The sequence below is a fragment of the Globicephala melas genome, chromosome 12 (assembly GCF_963455315.2).
Source record: "Globicephala melas chromosome 12, mGloMel1.2, whole genome shotgun sequence".
NCBI classification, from domain to species: Eukaryota; Metazoa; Chordata; class Mammalia; order Artiodactyla; family Delphinidae; genus Globicephala; species Globicephala melas.
Window position 1 is genome coordinate 35,653,334 of NC_083325.1, and position 18,066 is coordinate 35,671,399.

At 44.5% G+C, this 18,066-nt stretch overlaps 1 protein-coding gene across 2 annotated transcripts in view; it reads left to right on the plus strand.

The window, feature by feature from the left end:
* SERTAD2 (SERTA domain containing 2) overlaps positions 1-17,745 on the plus strand; it is a 112,326-nt gene extending 94,581 nt beyond the window's left edge. For both annotated transcript variants that reach the window (XM_030877390.2, XM_030877388.2), the window contains exon 2: positions 12,515-17,745. In XM_030877390.2, coding sequence (XP_030733250.1) covers positions 12,519-13,454 — 936 coding nt within the window. In that variant the 5' untranslated portion in view covers positions 12,515-12,518 and the 3' untranslated portion in view covers positions 13,455-17,745. The remainder of the gene's footprint in view (positions 1-12,514) is intronic.
* The last annotated feature ends 321 nt before the right edge of the window (positions 17,746-18,066 follow it).

The following is an 18,066-nucleotide window of genomic DNA, read 5'->3' on the forward strand; positions in this document are numbered from 1 at the left end:
ACTCCAGGTAGCAGCAAACCTCAGCTCTTAAAACGAATTCATGTCTGAATTACTATCTTTCTGTCCCTTTGCAAAAACCTGTAGCTTTGCAGAGTTGCTATTTAATTCTAAGCTTTTTTTCCTTTAAAAACCTTCATAGGTGGTTAACTGAAAGCAAGATGATAAACCAGGCATTTTTGTGCTTCTAAGGAGTTTCATGTAGAATAGTGAAGGGGAAGGAATTCTGGCTCTTCAGGATACACACACACACACACACACACACTCATTCACTCGTGTTTCTAGCTGTCTGTGTGAACCTGTTGAACAAAAGTAAAAAGTATTACTTGATCATGCCATGGTAAGAAAATTAAATAATGAAGCGTTACTTGCTGCAAATCAACCTTTAGCCCCTTGCTCTGCTCTCCTGGCTGACTGCTTATCATTCCACGCCAGCCGCAGCTCCTGGGCTTCAGGCAGGCCTGCTGGAGTACCCCACCCTGGTGTTTAGAAGTGTTGAGTTAAACTCTGGGAATCTGAAAGTCCCAAGGTCATCTCTGCACCAGAACAGGTTTGCATAAAATTCTAGCCACACCAATGAGATAACGAGGTGGTGACTGTTTTAATCTGATCCTCCCTTAGTGGTTACCCATTTTACAATAATACATGATACAGATTTGCTTTTCAGATTTCTTTCCCTTTTTGAGGAGGGAATCTCCATGTATGTGTGTACTTCTCTGTCTTCTCTGCTGTCGTAGAAAACCCAACTGGCAGAGGAATTTGAGCACCATGCGTGGTCCGTAGCTGATGAAGAAATTTTTGCGTTGCCTCTGTGCTTGTCACAAACCTGGTGATGGTCTTTTCTGAACAGTTTTTTAAACAGACTGCTTTTAAAAATATTTTTATTATGGCCGGAAATATAAAATAAAATAGATTTTACCTGGTGTTGGTTGTTAGCTGTCTAACAGTAGCTGGTTAACAAATTCAAAGCGTGGATTCCTCAAGTGGCACCTGCCTTCTTGCTTCTGAAGCCCCTAAAGATAGGCAGGATGTTCAGGGGTGGCAGTGGGGTGGGTTGGAGGCAGGTCTCCTTAAAGGTCCTTGAAGATCATAGAAGTTGAAGTTCTGACAGGTAGTTTCCTTAGAAAATAAATATTTATTACATTCAGTGTGGTGCTCTGATTAATTTTATTGTATTTGACTAAATGACTTTGTGTAAATAAAGTTCTGTGGGTCATTAATTATCAATACCCAGAAGTCCTTGGGAAGAAATACTTTTATCTCAAAATAGCCCCAAAATAATTATTTAAAAAAATGAATGGCTGCCATCTTTACTAAGTATCATTCACTGCTCTCAAGCATAGTTTGTATCCTCATTTCCTTTTTCTACTTTGTGAATTATTCAAGTATATGATATAAAGTTTAAATTGTCTTTGTAAAACCTTAACAGGAGCCTGCCTAGTTCTTAGAATTAACTAAAGTAAACATTCTGAATATGTACGTTGCTTATATGAAACAGATATTTACATAGTAGAATAGTTATCTCCTCCGCTTTACGCATCTCTTAAGTATATGTCTTTTATCATGTACCTTAAATTTTTATACCCATATGTCATATTGTAAAAATGTGATAGTTTTCTTTTAAGGAATCCAGATTTAGACCATACAGTACAGTGTTTAGATTTACTCAGTGAGTAAATAAGTAAATAAAGAATATTTATCTGGTTTTCCTCTTTAGATTGCATGTGAAAGTTAAAAGAAATATGTTCTGTATTTGTGAGGAATATAAAGCATGTCTTCTCTTAAGTGATTTTTCACAGTAATAAAGCATCCCCAATTTGAAAACAAAGATGATTAAAAACTAATAATAACCTGTAAGAAACACTTTCATAAAAACACTTCCCGACATAGCATACTTCGTTTTTGTTAGTTTTATTCAGTGGCAAGTTAGTTGGCTAACAAAACCTAGATGGTGATCTTTTGTTTTAATTAAGATGCAATTTTATTTTTCACAGATTTGTTCTAGAAAATTATATTTACCTGTTTTAGTATGACTGTTTTATGTATCTGAGAGCGCTCTTTAAAACAACAACAGAAAACCAAAACACTGCCACATACTTTTGGCAAAGCATTGGGTTTCTACCCTAAGCTTTTCCCCTCTGACCTTGTATATGAAGGGTCTCTAGTGTGAGAGGAAAAACAAGGTATCTTTGGAGAAAAGATGGTACAGGAGGGTTGACACCAGAATCCCATGCAGGCAATTACAAGTACTGGAGAAAAAAATATTTTCATTATGCATGGGAATGGGGGTGGGGTGAGGCTGGCTAGCCTTTACTGGCACATAATCTTAAGGGAAAGAAATTAAAATCTAAGAATTCCTTCCCTTAATGATAATGAGGCTTTAGATTCAGCATGCTAAAGATGTGTTCCTGACACCAAATTAGTGTGGACTAGCATCATAATTTTAATGACTACAATAATATATTATTTATAAAAATAACATAATAATAGTTCATGTTTGCCAAATTTCATATGGAAGGATTGGTGGTAATAGTTGATGTCTTATGAACACTGTTATTGAACATACAATATCGTAGAACTTCAACTTGTAATTTGAATAGGAAGAATTCCAGCAAGTTATACAATCAACTTGCTTCATTATCTCTTTAAGGTTACCTGAGTTACACTTTACGATTAAACGGCTCCTCCCCAATATTCTTTATGAAGTTTTCCCAAATAACAGCCTGAAGCCATTTCTGTTCAGTGTGGAGGTAATTTCCTGTTATTAAGAAGCAATAGGATTATTGAAGGCTTTTCTATCCTAGTAAAATTCCTACTGCTAACCTTGAGAATCACCTTAGGATGCCCCCACTGGAAATTCTGAACTGCTGGCTTCTCCCAGTCCACATCTTATCAACTCGGGTTGTACGTTTGTTGTTGTGTGTTTGTTCTCACTTCAGGAGTCCTCCATGGATTTTTTAACCATGGTTTTGGAAACATCAGTGTTACTTATATACAGACAACAACCTTTTTTACATGTAGTATTTCCAGATTTTGAACCATAGCATAAAATAATTTAGTTTGGTCTTTGCGGGGCTCTTGGCTTGCTTAGCAGTGTCCTATGGAGACCTGAATTTGGGAACAATCTTGGAAATGTGCATGCTTTGAGAGATCTCTAGTTAGAAATTGCAGTGAATAACCAGACTTCAGGAGTGCCTGTTGCTCTGCTGCGCCCCCTCGTGGTTAGATGTGATATGCTCTTTCAAAGCTTAAGAGGAGTCTCCACTTGTACTGGGCGTGCTTGTTTACGTAGAGCATTTATAGCTTTCTTCTATGTAAAATAACCTATCAAGTTAATATAATAGTTCTCGCTAAGGGTGTAAATAGTTTATCGTGCTTATTTGATTTTTTACTTTGTAGAATTTTAAAAGTATGTATTGGTGTGTGTGGGGGTGTGTGTGTGTGTGTTTTACCTTTTTCTTATGGAAAATTCCCAACACACTCAAACTTTAAAGAGAAGAGTACAATGCATCCCATGTGCTTATCACCCGGCTTCAACAGTTATCAACATTTTGTCAGTTTTGTTTCATCTTCACGGCCGTTTTCTTCTAGAACATTTTAAAGCAAATTCCAGGCATCGTATCATGTTATGTTTTTGTTAAACTTAAGTTTAGAAACTGTATAATTCGGCTCAATCTTTTACTTTAGGTGTGCAGTGCTTTTAGCCAGAATTGTTAGGTAAAATAAGAGAATTGTTGGCATTCTCAGTATCTTTGGAAGAGGTGACTGGTGTCCCTAGCTTCCTAAGAGTTAGGTTTAAAACCTAAAATTCCCAGCTGGCGGAGGAACCAGTAAGACAGGATATTAGAAACATTTTCTAGTACTTAACAGTTACATTCTAAAAAGCCCATGTTTCTTTCCAGATGTTTATTAACAAGGCTGTAATTTATTCCAAAGAAATACTCATTTGAAACACTCTCTCCCAGAATTTGCCTACTAAATGAAATTAGTTGTCAACATTTTTAAACGTCCTTTTCTTTTTCCAAGAGAAAATATGATGTTTGACAAACCAGCAGCGTCAGAAACCGTCTTCAATTTAATAGAGGTGTGTAAAAATCCTGAGAGGGAAAGCTAGAGTTTCTTAAAATGTAGACTTGAGGAAGACATCCCCAAACCGTAAAAGTTGTTGTTTTAATTGACTTCGAGGTTGCCTTCCTGGCTTAATTTATGTTTGTCTCCCAGGCTTTAAGACGCTGTCAAGAAAGCAAGGAGGATTGTTCGCGGCGCCCCGGGTCCAAGTGCAGAGCCTGATCGCGGCTACGCGGCCGTGCAGTGCCTGCGGCCGAGCCCGTGTCCCCCGCGCCGCCCGGAGACCCCGGGGAGGCGCCGCGGCAAACAGTGGTGTCGGGTTACAGCTTCGGAGCCGCGGCGAGCGCGCCTAACTGGCTTGATCTAGTGACTGGCTTCATAATTACATTGCTGATTTGTTAGGGAAGGCTTTGTCTTACTTACCAATTAGCATGGATGTTACTGCAGGGACCTCATCCTGGATGAGCTTGGGTTTAAAAAAAAAAAAAAGCTTCCCCGATCCGGGCAGCTTTAGGTGTTCAGTTACTAACCCTCCCTTGTCTTCTGGGAGTCCTCACCCTGTCTGTAAACACGCAGAGGCTTTCTCCCTGTTGGAATTTTTTTGTTTATTTTATTTTACTTTGGCTGCGTTGCGTCTTCGTTGCCGTAGTTGCGGCGAGTGGAGGCTACTCTTGGTTGCGGTGCGCGGGCTTCTCATTGCGGTGGCTTTTCTTGTTGCGGAGCACGGGCTCTAGGCGCGCGGGCTTCAGTACTTGTGGCTCACGGGCTTAGTTGCTCCGCGGCATGTGGGATCTTCCCGGACCAGGACTCGAACCCGTGTTCCCTGCATTGGCAGGTGGATTCTCAACCACTGCGCCACCAGGGAAGCCCTCCCCGTTGGAATTTTGCCCGTGTTTCTAGCGTTCCCTAAGGCCAGAGGCAATCACTTTGGGGTCTGCAGGAGTGCTGACCCACAGCGCCTCCTGGAGGCTCACCACCCCGGTTTTGGGGGAACTGCACCGGCCATAGCGCATGGCACACCCCCGCTGGGAGATCCTTTCAGGTTGACCCCCCTTTCTGTCAGCTCTCTCCCCGATCTGCCGATCTGCGGCACCACCACCTAGCATGTCCCTTCAGGGTGGCCTTTCTGTTCTCCTGGTGGGTTCTGTTGTTACTTGGGGGAGGAGGGGTGTTAAAAGCATAGGTGTTATCAGATTTCTGAGTCCTGGGTGTTTTTTAAGGTGTAATATTTTAACAGTGTGGAAAGTTGTCTGAGCAAACCTGGCTTCCCCCCGTAGAAGGGGGTTGGGGCCTCTCCTTCCTTCCTGGGAGCTGCTGTGTGACTGTCTGACAGAAGAGCCTTTTCCCAGAGTTCGCCCATAGCTGGTGGGAGGTGTCCTGGTTAGGAGCAGAGGCTCTCCATTTGGACCACCTCTTCTGAGGATCCAGAGCGCGTTGTAAGGCAGGTGTATGGGGTGAGGAGAGGAGAGCTGAGAATATTCTGTTTCAGAAGTTGTCTCACCAGCATTTCTGGCCAGCCTCTCTCCTGCTCTTGGAAGACTGTCGCACACTCAGTAGTTTTGCCAGGGGCACTCCTTTCTTCTTCTACTGCCCCCAAAAGAAACTGAAAGAATGTGTTTCCACTTACAGGACTTTGGGTTTGGTGGCTCAGGATGTCAGAGTGAGGAAATCGCCTCTGCTAGCCTGTTTGAAGACACTCGTCACATGTCTCGTCTTAGCTTCTTTTTTCTTCAAACTGGCTAGATCCATGAGGAAAAATCATCGTTCTGAATCATGGGCATTACCCTAAATGCCTCGTTTTTATGATTTTTAGTGTCAGCATGGGCACTTCTGGACTCCTCAGCAACCAGTAATCACACCAGTGGTCACACAGGATGGTGTAGTTGCGGAGATTGGGGACCCTCTGGATTAGGAGCCTTTCACTTGAGAGATGTGAACTTAGTGACGCAGGCATAAGTGTGCAGACCAGTGACTCATCCCAAAGCAGGCACCAGGGTCTTCACCCTGGTGAGGATGTAGAAGGAGACCAGTTCTCTGGGAGCCGAGGGCCCCACTAGTAACTACCCTTCCCCAACAGAAGACACCAGGGCTGAGTTCTGCCTCGTTAACTGACCGTTGAGACAATACATCACTTAAGCCTGCTACACTCGAAAGCCCTGGATTTCTAGTTGTCACTTACTACTCCAAAAGGAAATTGGAACAAGCTTTTGAAAATGTACACGAAGTACAAACCATCGGGCCTTGAGGTGTTCTGAAGTGAGTCTTTTGGGATCTCCCCTGTCTGCCCCACCTCTGTGTGTGGACCAGCATCCCTCCGCCTGGATGGATGAGCTAAGCTGGGAGCCATTTCCACTCCCTCCCCGGCCACTTGCCTCCGCTCTCAGCTGCCTCTTTGATCATGTGGTCAGTCATACCTTCCCCAGTCATTTCCTCCCTTCAGAAACTGGAACTAAGCTATCAATTTTGACCTTCTTTTAAATGCCTTTTGTAGCATTAATTCCCTTAGATACTGAGTAGGATGAGATGGAGGGTTTTCCTTCTATCTGGGGTGATCACTATTTGGGGGGATGAATTGAGTTAAAGCATAATGCAGTCTTTTGCATCTTTTTTTGACCCGCAGCGAGTCAGAAAGACAGCCCTAGTGGTGCGCAGAGAAGGGCTCCCAGTTTGGGCCTCTCACAAGCCCGAGCAGTGATGCTGCCCGCAGGGGCCACACAGCCCCCTCTGTGCACCTGTCAATCAGCGGCCACTAGGCTCTGGGCCTCTAGGAAGCACTAGTGGCCACAGAGGGCTGCAGGTTAAAGCAGTGGATTTTGTTGTTGCTAGTGGGGATGACAGAAGTGGTGGTTTGCAAAAGTAGATTTAATATTCTTAATTTAAAAATCATAACATTTATTTTGACAGCTCCGAGAGTGATTTAAAATTTTTTTCCAAGGCATAGCTTTTAAACAGTTGAAAAACATTGAGTTTAAAAGAACATTTTTGATTGCTTGTGTTTTTCTTTTAATGTTTGCATTTTTTTCCCACAATGCCTTAAAAAATATAAAAGCTACGAAATGCTCCCTTTTAACACATAGGTACTCTTCCAGTTTCTCTTTGGACATTGGGCATAAGGCCTCACTGCCATTCACTCTGTGATCACAGCAAGAAGAATCTAGGCCCCAGTGAGCAAGTGGGATCTGATATATCAGTCTGAGAAGCTGAGCTTTATCATTAAAATTGAGCTGAAGACATCTTAATTCTGCATGGAGTCTTTCTTTTTTAATGTCAGCTGCCATCACAGAAACGCTGCTCATTCTTTTTTTCCTTACCTGCTTAGGCACAAGTAAGGAAGCCCTTTAGGCTCCAGTTTAATTGAGTAAAGACATTCTCAGGCTTACATATGAAATAGCTGGATGGGGAAGAAAGGAAGTCATGGTTTTCAAAATGAGGTCCGCAGACCAGCATCACCTGGAAACTTGATGGAAATGCACATCTTGGGCCTCCACACCAGACGGACTGAATGAGAATCTGGGATAGTGTGTGTGTGTTTGGGGGTGGGGGGCAGCATTCTGTGTTAACTAGCCCCCTTGGTGAGTCTGATGCTCCCTCAAGTTTGAGAACTAAAGATCGAGGGAGGCATCCCTGCCCACCCGCTGTGCCTCGGATACTGACAAATCTCCTTACCCAGGGTCTGCCCTGTACAGCTGTGCCCTCTGAGATTCGTTCAGCCTTCCCCTTTGTCATACCCTCCCTCCCATGCCAAGTTTACAGTCAGAGCCAAAGACACACATCTCTGTCTTTGTTTTACAGTCCTTCTCTGGCTGTCCCTCAGTGTCTTTTCTCATTCTTTCCATTTACTATTCATCCAGTGACTCTTTCTGGAGCATCTTCGGTGTATCAGGGACTGCCCTAACCTGAGAACACAGAGACGAACGGAACAGTCTGAAACCCTCAGAGGGCTTACCGTCTGGGGTGGGAAATGGACATTGAGAGACAATCCCGCCTTAAACAGAAACCTCAGATCCTGTCCCCTTCAGAAGTCCCCTGGTCACCTCAGTCTGTACTAATCTCTCAGACTCCCTGCTGTGGGAGCCATTCAGAATCTGGAATTGCAGACTCCCAAACAGGTGATATCTTCTCCTGTTTCTCTGGTTCTTTCTCTTCTGAGGAATCTCCCAGTGACATGTGACTTTTGACTCTGCCCAAGCGGATGGTAGCTTTTGAGGGCAGGGTCCTTCCTAATGAAAGCGGCACAACTGCAAGCCAGTTTAGTATCTGGAGAGTTTTATTCACTATTAAACTTCCTGGAAGACTCCGGCAGAGAAGTGTTCATTTGTATTTGCTACCCTTGAGTTTTGGTCTCTATTTTCAAAACTTAGATCGCTGCAGTTACTACTTGCCAAAATTTACGTTAAGCAAATCAGAATGCTAGGAGTTTCTTTCTAGCAAGCTTCTTGGGGAGGGAGGGTGTTTTATCTGGACCCTTATATTAAGAGCCAGTGAATATTCAATAAAAGAGTGGCTGTGGTTAGTTTTAGGCCCCTCTGGGTGGGCAGGAAAGGGAGGGAGCGCCCACCTCACTCCCCCATGTGGGGATCTCTAACCAGCCCTGAAGCTCGGGCCCCTTCTGGGCCTTTGACTGAAAGGTTGGGTAGAAGACATGAGCTTTGGGGCCTGGGTCTTCTCAAGCCAAGGGAGGAGGCAAAGTGGGGCGCCAAGCCTCGGGGTGGCCTGGAAACCGACTTATCACAGGCCCCCTTTGGTGAACTACAGGCTACCACCCTGGTGTCCAGGTCCACCGCCAAGGGGCCTCTCGGGCAGGAACAGCAGACACCCCCTTCCCTCTTGTAGCTTGAAGCCCCTAATGAGCTCCAGCCACTGCTCCATCCTCAGGCTGCAGCCAAGTGAGGCCTTTTAACACGTCACCTGCCTCTCCAGTGGCCTGAAGAGCTATTGCTGTCGTCTTAGCGCGCCCGCCCGAGGAAAAGGCTTCAGGCAGCCTGGCCCTTGGGTTCCTGCGAAGCTTGTCTTTTCTTTGAATTGTGTCTGCTCCAAGGTGTGGCGTTCACACAGCACCGAGTGAGGGTCCTTCTCACTTCCAGGAGCTGGAGGCCTCTTCTGAACGTGGGCAGACGGGACTCTCAACAGTGTGTTAAGCAAACTTTAGGAAAACTTTAATTTTTTACAAATTTTAAATTAAAAAAAAACTTTTTTTAACGTTAAGGTTCTACGTAGGAGTGAGGATTAGATTTTACTATGTTGTTTTTCACTCCTTTCTGTAAAAATGTAGATAGACTTCAGATTACAAGTCAGGATTGTGTGCATTTTGCAATCTTACTGGGTGTGTAGAGCAGTGTTGCCTCGTAAAATGAAATAGAAAAATGAAGGCAAACCTGCTTGGAGCCATACTCTATCGTGAGTCCTTATTTACACATTTGAGAAGCGTCCAGGATTCGATTCGTCTTGCCTATTCGCGCTCACAGATTTTGCTTACACGGGCCCTCCTCTGTCCCCTTCCAGAGAGCATTACGAATGTCTTACCAGGCTTTCCCTAAATCATTAAGATTATCACACAGCTATGACCAGCTAGATCATTCTAATTGGAAATTAGGCGCTTCTCATGTTGAAATCTCTCTGAAAAGTATCTCCATAGATCTCCCGCAGCAATGGGAATTCTGCTAAATGCCTGTAGTACCACGTGCTTTTTAAGTATTTAAGTTCTATGTGCTCAGTGATTATTTCTAGAGAAGTATGAGTTATTGAAAAAGCCCTGTTGTTTTTTCCTGTCAACAAGTCCTTAAAAGACAGCTGTGCATGAATGACAAAAAGAAAGGAAAAGTCTACGTTGTCTTTTCTAAGGGTTACTTCTCCAGAAAACCGGTAAAAATTTTAAGTGGCGATGAGCTTACTAATTTGTTTTGAGCTGTGTATTTGGTTTACATTTTGGGACAGTGCTTCTCAAACTTTTTGTGATGAAGGACGATCTTGTTTGTGTTTTCCTCCTTTATAGACTGATACTTTAGAAAAACATGACAAAAATAATGACTAGAAAAATGAAATAAGAGTACAAAAATGTAAAAATAGAAGCCTCGTTTTAAAAAATTGTATTTACAGAGATACAATTACTCTGTAAATCTGCTATAAAAGTTTCTAAACAATGCAGTATCTTTACTTACCTCATCATGAACTAGTAACAGTTTACAGACTGGTTCCATCTGTGGACCACACTTTGAGAAACACTGTTTTAGAGTGTGTGTGCGTGTGCACTTGTGTACTCTGGCACACGTTTGGATGTACTGGGTACATTCAAATTACAGCATATAACGTAGATTATATAACAGCTTTATATGATAATTAAATGCATTTGGTGAGCTCTTTGGTAAAAATGGAGTTTTTCTAGAAGTGACATTAAATGCTTCAATTGTAAACCAATACAAATGGCATATATGTGAATACAGTTATCTGTTTCAAAACACAGTTGTCCGGTAATACTTCTAAAGCATAAAGTAGAAAGTGTTTTGTAATGTGAAATGAAGTCACCTCCTCTCTGATTCACACTCAAGTTTAAATGGGCACAGATACTTTAGATAGGAAATGTTCTGTGCAAAGTGTATATACAAATGAGGCTTTTAGCACTGAACAGTAGGAAATGTTTCTGTCATGTGAAGCCTTAGATAAGGGAGTTGTTACTATCATACCTTCCTTGCCTTAGAGAACAGTTAATTATGGGACTGGTCTTCGGTCCTAGTGATAGACAGCCATTTTCTTAATGTTTACAAAGTGAGAGAAAGTGTTTCCTACAAGCAACTCCACATTCTTTATGAGTGTTAACAAATTCTCCAGCTGATTCTGACTTGATGGCTTGCAGCTGTCTTCATCCTTCTCTCCTGGAGACTGGGGCACGTGAAGGCAGTCACCCGGAGTGGGACCTGTGCACCGGGCTCTGTGTCCACTTGCATGTCTGTCTGCCTGGAGGGGCAGCGTGGCCTTCTTTCACAAAGCCTTGGGAGGAAGTTCTGGGAAGTTTTATTATGGTTAGCCTTATTCCTTTAGGATGAGACTCCTAATTGAAAATGATAATGAGGTGTCCGCGAAGATGTTCAGCCCCTTGAAGACCAGGCTTTAGTCCTGTGCAGGACTACCCACCTTCTGGCCGAGTGCCCAAGACAGCGTAGATGCGGGATGAGTTAAAGGATTGAAGGAGGCCATTCAGTAAAAGGCAAGTCGCCTTTAGAAGAAAAACTGGATAACTACAAAGCACTTTCTTGTGTGTGACGATATCAGAAAGAGTGAGTGGCCTTGAGGAGAGCATTAACACGTGCCTGTGGGTAAGTGGCGTAGAGGGCATAGGGAGCGAGCGTGGGCCTGGCTTGATTAGAAGCATGTCTGCTGGTCTGAACGACGGCGTAAGGACAGCTTTCTTGATTCACTGGTTGGAAAGTGAGGTCTCTGAGTCAAAGGCGGGTGGACTTGTGATTGCCGTTTAGCTGGTAGAAGTTCTGAGATGAAGGACCACTCCCCTGAAGGCACAGACAGCTGAGGGCGTCTCCACTCAGGCCAGAGCACACAAGGAGACCTCCGAGGCTGTGCGTGTCAGGCGAGATAGTCAGGAGTTAAAATCCAACCCATTCCCCAGTGCTCAAGGTCTGAGATAGGAGGTCATTGTTTCTTTGAAATCCCTGCTGGAATCACAGTAGGTATTGTTTTAAGAAATGTGTCGAGTACCCAAACAGCAATGCTTATAATCAGAGCAAATTTCTTTTAAATTAGTCCAGTTGCACTCAGGCATGGCTGCATGCGATGAAATTGAGCCATGGGAAAACTTGGGCTGGGCAATCCACCTTCCTCCACTTGATTCTAGACGGAAAAGCAGTGGCAGCTCAATCACTGTGGTCAGTTAACACAGTCCAAGCACTTCGCCACATGTCACCAAACAGGCAGAAAGGCTCTATGTGTGATGAGGAAGGAAACGGCATTTTGAAAGCACACGTGGTTCTACCAAAATTGTACATATTCCCTTTTCTCCAACTGGGTTCTTTTCATCGCTCTAGGTGTGTTCAAGCTGTAATCTATGATACCTTTACCTGTTTAGGTCATAGTATTGTCAGTGTTTTCTTGGGCTTTAAAAATAGATCTGTTTGGGGGAGGGAAGTTGAACCTGCATGGTAACGCCGTAGGCATGCGAACGCAAGCCCAGGAGCACAAAGTCAAAATCACGGTTTCCATGGTAACGTTTAACTTGTCTGTATTGTACACATTTCTCAAGAAATACATTCAACAGACTACCCAGTGATAAAAATTGCTCCACCGGCACACAAAGGTAGATTTCCCAATGAATTCCTCTGTTGTAACCGACCCTGGGCAGGGAGCTCAAGTCCGGGTCCTGACCTCTGAATCCACGTCTTTTTTTAGGGTAGAAATTCTTTTTTGTGGGATTGATTCCATCTCCTTCCTTTCTCCTTGGCAGATATATGTTGGGGAAAGGAGGAAAACGGAAGTTTGACGAGCATGAAGATGGGCTGGAAGGCAAAATTGTGTCCCCCTCCGACGGTCCGTCCAAGGTGTCTTACACCTTACAGCGCCAGACTATCTTCAACATTTCCCTTATGAAACTCTACAACCACAGGCCCCTCACAGAGCCCAGCTTGCAAAAGACCGTGCTCATCAACAACATGTTGAGGCGGATCCAGGAGGAGCTGAAGCAGGAGGGCAGCCTGAGGCCCGCGTTCCCCGCCTCTTCGCCGCCCGCCGACCCGCTGGGCTCCAGCTACCGGGAGGCACCGCCTGCCTTCAGCCACCCCGCGCCCGCGCCCTGCGAGCTGGGCGGCGCTGCGCCCCTGGAGGCCTGCCTCACCCCCGCCTCACTGCTCGAGGACGACCAGGACACGTTTTGCACTTCCCCGGCCGCGCAGCCTGCGGCCCCCGCCAGACTCGCACCTCCTGCCCTCCCGCCGGAAAAGGACAGCTTCTCCTCCGCCCTGGACGAGATCGAGGAGCTCTGTCCCACATCTACCTCCATGGAGGCCGCGGAGGCCACCACCGACGACCCGAAAGGGGACTCCGGCGGGCCCGGCGCGCAGAGACCCGAGGGGCTCCAGGACGGCCGGCCCGACGACCCGAAACTGATGGACTCCCTGCCCGGCAACTTTGAGATCACCACGTCCACGGGCTTCCTGACAGACTTGACCCTGGACGACATCCTGTTTGCCGACATTGACACGTCCATGTACGACTTTGACCCCTGCACGTCCGCGTCGGGGACATCCTCAAAAATGTCCCCCGTGTCGGCCGACGACCTCCTCAAGACGCTGGCCCCCTACAGCAGCCAGCCCGTCGCCCCGAGCCAGCCTTTCAAGATGGACCTCACGGAGCTGGACCACATCATGGAGGTGCTGGTCGGGTCCTGAGCCCCGGGGCCCGTCGCCTGCACCCCGCACCCCGACAGCTCTCCGCACTGTGCATGTACCCTTGCTTGCCTTTTTCTGAGAAAAAGAACATTCTACAAAAGGATCACACTAGTTTTTGCTTTGAGCAGAGTTGGAGTGCCTTCATCCAAGTATGACCACTTTTAATATGCTTTTTTGAGTGGTTCCTCAGAGACCTAGTACCCGGGAATAGGAAAGAATACATTTGAAGACAATGTCGCTATGTGGAATGACAAAAATAAACAGCTCAAGTGAAGCACAAGGAATAAGTTGGAAAAGCTGTAAATTGCATGTGCATATTTGTCTATTTTTTCTATAAGTTTTATTGCAAGAGGTAAAAAAAGAAAATATATATATATATTATTTAGATAATCTCAGTACCTTTTCCGGCATTTTCGCCCTGTATAGGTTGACTTGGCAATTCAGCCTTTTTAGAGGCATTAACTACTCCTCGTAAGTGTTGCATTTACATGGCTGTTTAGAAACTGCTGCCCAAATTTATTTTATATTTTTGTACAGATTCCGCAGTTTATGATATTGTTTTTCTAAAAACAAATGCTGTTTATACATATGAGATAGCTATTTTGATAGGATTTGCTCACATAGTTCCTGCAAACTTCAGATGTACAAGTTGCACTTGTACTTTTATAGAGTTGTAATGTTTTATATGTGTTTGGTGCAAAGAGAAAATTGGATCAAATCAATCCGCAGTTGATGTCCCCAGACGCGCGCGCACACACACACACACACACACACACACACACACACGCAGCGCTTTAAGAAGGGCCAGGAGATATCACACCCAAATTTCACAAGCACCGACCCCCTGGCATGAACACCCGCCAGCACTGTGACTTCCAAAGCCAGAGCCACGTCTGCTCATCAAACTTGCATTAAGCAGTTGGCGGGAGGTGGCCATGGAGCTCGGGGTTTAAGTGATGGTTCTCTTTAGCTCTCTCTCTGGAGGGGAAGGCTACCAAGTACTCATTGTATTTATGCCAAGTCTGCGCTTTTAATTGTTTTTATTTTTTTAAACAAAACCCCAGTTCTTTCCCTTTTTGGCATAATTTTTATGAAGACCTGAAATTTTACACACGAACAAAATTTTATGAAAAGCAACTGACCTCTTCATGGAACTAAACCCTGTTGCGACGCTTAGGGCTCGTCAAGAAGGAACTCTCCCCCAGAAGGCATCCATCATGTCGCTCTGTTGTCTTTTCCTGCTTCTCTTCCTTAGAGCTTTCTTTCCCTCTGTTGCTAAGTGCTGAAAATGGCATCTTCACGATCACCACAGTGAGCCCAGCTCTCCTCGGCCCAGCCTAGGATGCACTCTTGTAACACGCATGGCTCCTGAACCTGGAGTTGGTCCCATTACGTCACGGCCTCCGATCTGGTTGCTTTCTTAAATCAACTGCTTTAACTACACTTTACAAGGCTGTTTTACCCAAATACACAGATAGGACTTTCTATGCATGTTCCCCTCCTCCCCCATTGCCATCCTCTCTCTGCCAGGAGAACTTGAGAACTAGCTTTTTATTCCTAGCGGTGTACATTTAATTTTAAAACGTTTGCAATGTATCATGCTTGTTGCCGAAATTGTTAATGGCCTTTCCGTTTCAGTTTTTTCTTTCTTCCAATGGTACTTTAGCTGGTTACAACCTATATTGTTGAAATGCAGGTGGCTTCTTTAGGAATAACTTTTATATTTATTTAAGAATTTTTAAATTATGGGATTTGTGTTGTTGTTGTTGTCTTTGTTGTTGGTCATTTGTCAATATTCAGTCACCAATTCTGCTCACTTCTTGCCATGGATAAAATTGAGTCTTTCTGGCCAATTAAAAAAGACAGCTTTATAAAATGGCACTTTAAACAAGCCATAGATAGTTTTATTTTTATAATACACATGGCAAAGCAAATACACTTTGATGAAGGAACTGCTCATCTAAGCAAAAGATTCGTGTATGATATGATTAAATCTTTCTACGTTCTGATTTACTCCCCCCCCACCCCCTCCCGCCAACTTGAATGTGTTTTTAAAGGCTAATTATCAACTCAGACGAGCAGTGAGAAACCGATCAAACTGCACCGTTCTCCAGCAAGCACCCTCCACCGGACACCTCTTACTACTGCAGATGTGTCATTCCCTTTGATAGGACCAGGGACCATGTAGTTAAGGTGAGGGTTGTGGTAGATGCTTCCGGTGTCACCGTGCCTGTCCGTTTGAAGGGCTTCCTTTTCCTGTAGAGAACAAGTCCGCCCAGGCTCCATGCTTCTGCTAACTCAAGGACCTGGCAGACTCTCCACATGCCGCCCGCATACACATACGTGTACATGCACAATAGTGTTGATTATTCCGGACAATAACAGGGTAAGGCGGCTGATTTGCCATTGTTAAAAACTGATTGATAGTAACTTAGAACAACTGTACTTCGGTTGGATTAGCAAATCGTGTGTTTAAACAAATCCCATATGTTGGGCAGCAGTTCAAATAAGCACAGCGAAGTGTTGCCCACACGTGGTTCTCTGACTCTCCCGCGTTTGTAAGGCTGGGCTTCAGGATCAAAAACAAAAACCCCCAACAGCAGCGCGCAAATGCTTTTTAATTCTCTGGACACCCTCACCGTAAATTCTTGATATTCAAGGTCTAATGAGGAAGACGTGGGGAATTAGTGGCCCTGTTTCAAAAGAACAAAACCATCAAGTGTTCCAGTTATCTTTGTGTCTTATTTTTACAAAGTGATGTCCCGACAGGGAAGAACGTGAGCCTGTGTGTGATCTCCAAGTCCCAGCTTGAGTGTGGGACGTGCTTCCAGATGCCACCCGGCAGCAGTGCCTTCCCGTTTCTAAAGGACATCCTGTGGCATTCAGAATCAGGCAGGCAGTTTGAGGTGCCTTTACGAGAGGGACAGAGAGACAGGCTGGGTGGGGCTGGGAGAGGACAATTATTGACAGTGATGTGCAATGAAGTGACAAGATGAGAGCAGAATAATAAGAGCTTTGAATTTGAAGTGATTTTTTTCATAAGTTATTTATTCCTTTTTTTCTGTGTAAATATATTTATTTTACTGTGGAGCTCTAACAACATCTGGATCGTAACATGTGCAGAATGTATGTAGGAATTTATTCTCCTGTAGGAATGTCAATCTGTATTAAAAGGGGGTCCGAGCCAGACCCCTGGGTCTTCTCATCGTATGCACAGTCCACGTTCATTTTTACTCTCTCCTCTAATATGGGTCGATTTGAAATATGCAAAAGGTATGGATGAGGAATGTTTTAATACCTCCAAATTTTTAAGAAAATCAAGCATCAAAGGGTTGATATTTTTTAAAGTTTTTCTAGTCGCACTTTCTCTCTTTATGACAGAAGGGGCATCCACACCGACGCCCTCGCTCACACCAAAGGGTGAGAGCTAGCCACAGCCGCCTCCACCGGAGTGTCTTTCTCAATTGTGCTGTTTATTGCCATAGCCCCTTGGAGTGTCCCAGCCGCCCTGAGATCCATCAAGGAAATTCCTTAAATAAATAAACTCCAAAGAGCCAAAGTGTCAACTTACGGATCATTTTTAAAGCTTAAATTTATTAACCACCTTTGTAGTAAACAATGAATTATGAATCCGCAGGGCAGCCTTCTCAAATGACAGGTGCAAAAAAAAATAATAAGAGAGAGAGAGACTCTACTTTGTGCAGCGATTGTTATTCTCTGTATGAATTGTCTTAATTTCAAAATCTTGCTGTTACAAATTGGACCTTTATATGCTTTCTGAAAATAATTGAAAAGAGCATATTTAACCTGTTTCGGCTGGAAATGGTTGACTTCCAGTAACTGCCAATGGCAGTGAGGTGTGCGTCCTGCTTATGTACAGTTGTTTTCAGGGCTTCTAAGAATGAGTCTGAATGGTTCTTGAGAATTAGCCAGGATCAAATGCTCTTGCAAGCAAAGCCAATAAAAATTTTGGACGTCTTTTGGGGATAACAAGTTTGGAAGGGAAGTCGGTCCATACGAGCAAACAACCAAGATTTGGAAAAGATGTACATAGTGACATGTTTGGTGCATGGTTTTTGAGGAGGGCTTTTGTCAAACAGGAGGTGTAACCTTTCCCCCACAGACCTGAGAGCTGTGCCTTTTCTATGCAATATTACTAGACGTTACATCGGAACCCAGATGGTTGTATTCACATGTAGGTTTGGGCTGTAATCTAAACAATTGGACAGATTAAATGTACATGGAAATGAGCAGTCTTACTTTTGTAGTTTTATATTATACAATAAACAGTTAAAAGATGAGAGAGGCGTGTTTGCAGTTTCCTTCTGCCCGGAGCACAGCCAGCTCATGTGTCACCGTCTGCCCACGTCAGGGAACGGTCTGCCCGCGGCTTCTGCTGGAGTTGGTGCTGTCACCCGCCCCCTGTCTCTCACTCTCAGGAGCACTCTTCTCTCTCGGTTCTCCCCCTGCCTCTTGGGCCCTTCTCGGACCTCCTCCCCCAACTCTTACTAAACACTGGGCGGGGTGGGGGGGGGTTCCAGCTCTTTGCTGAGCCTCCACTCCTGCTTGCTTTCCCGAGGGCACCTAATCCACTCAGGACTCTGAAAACGTA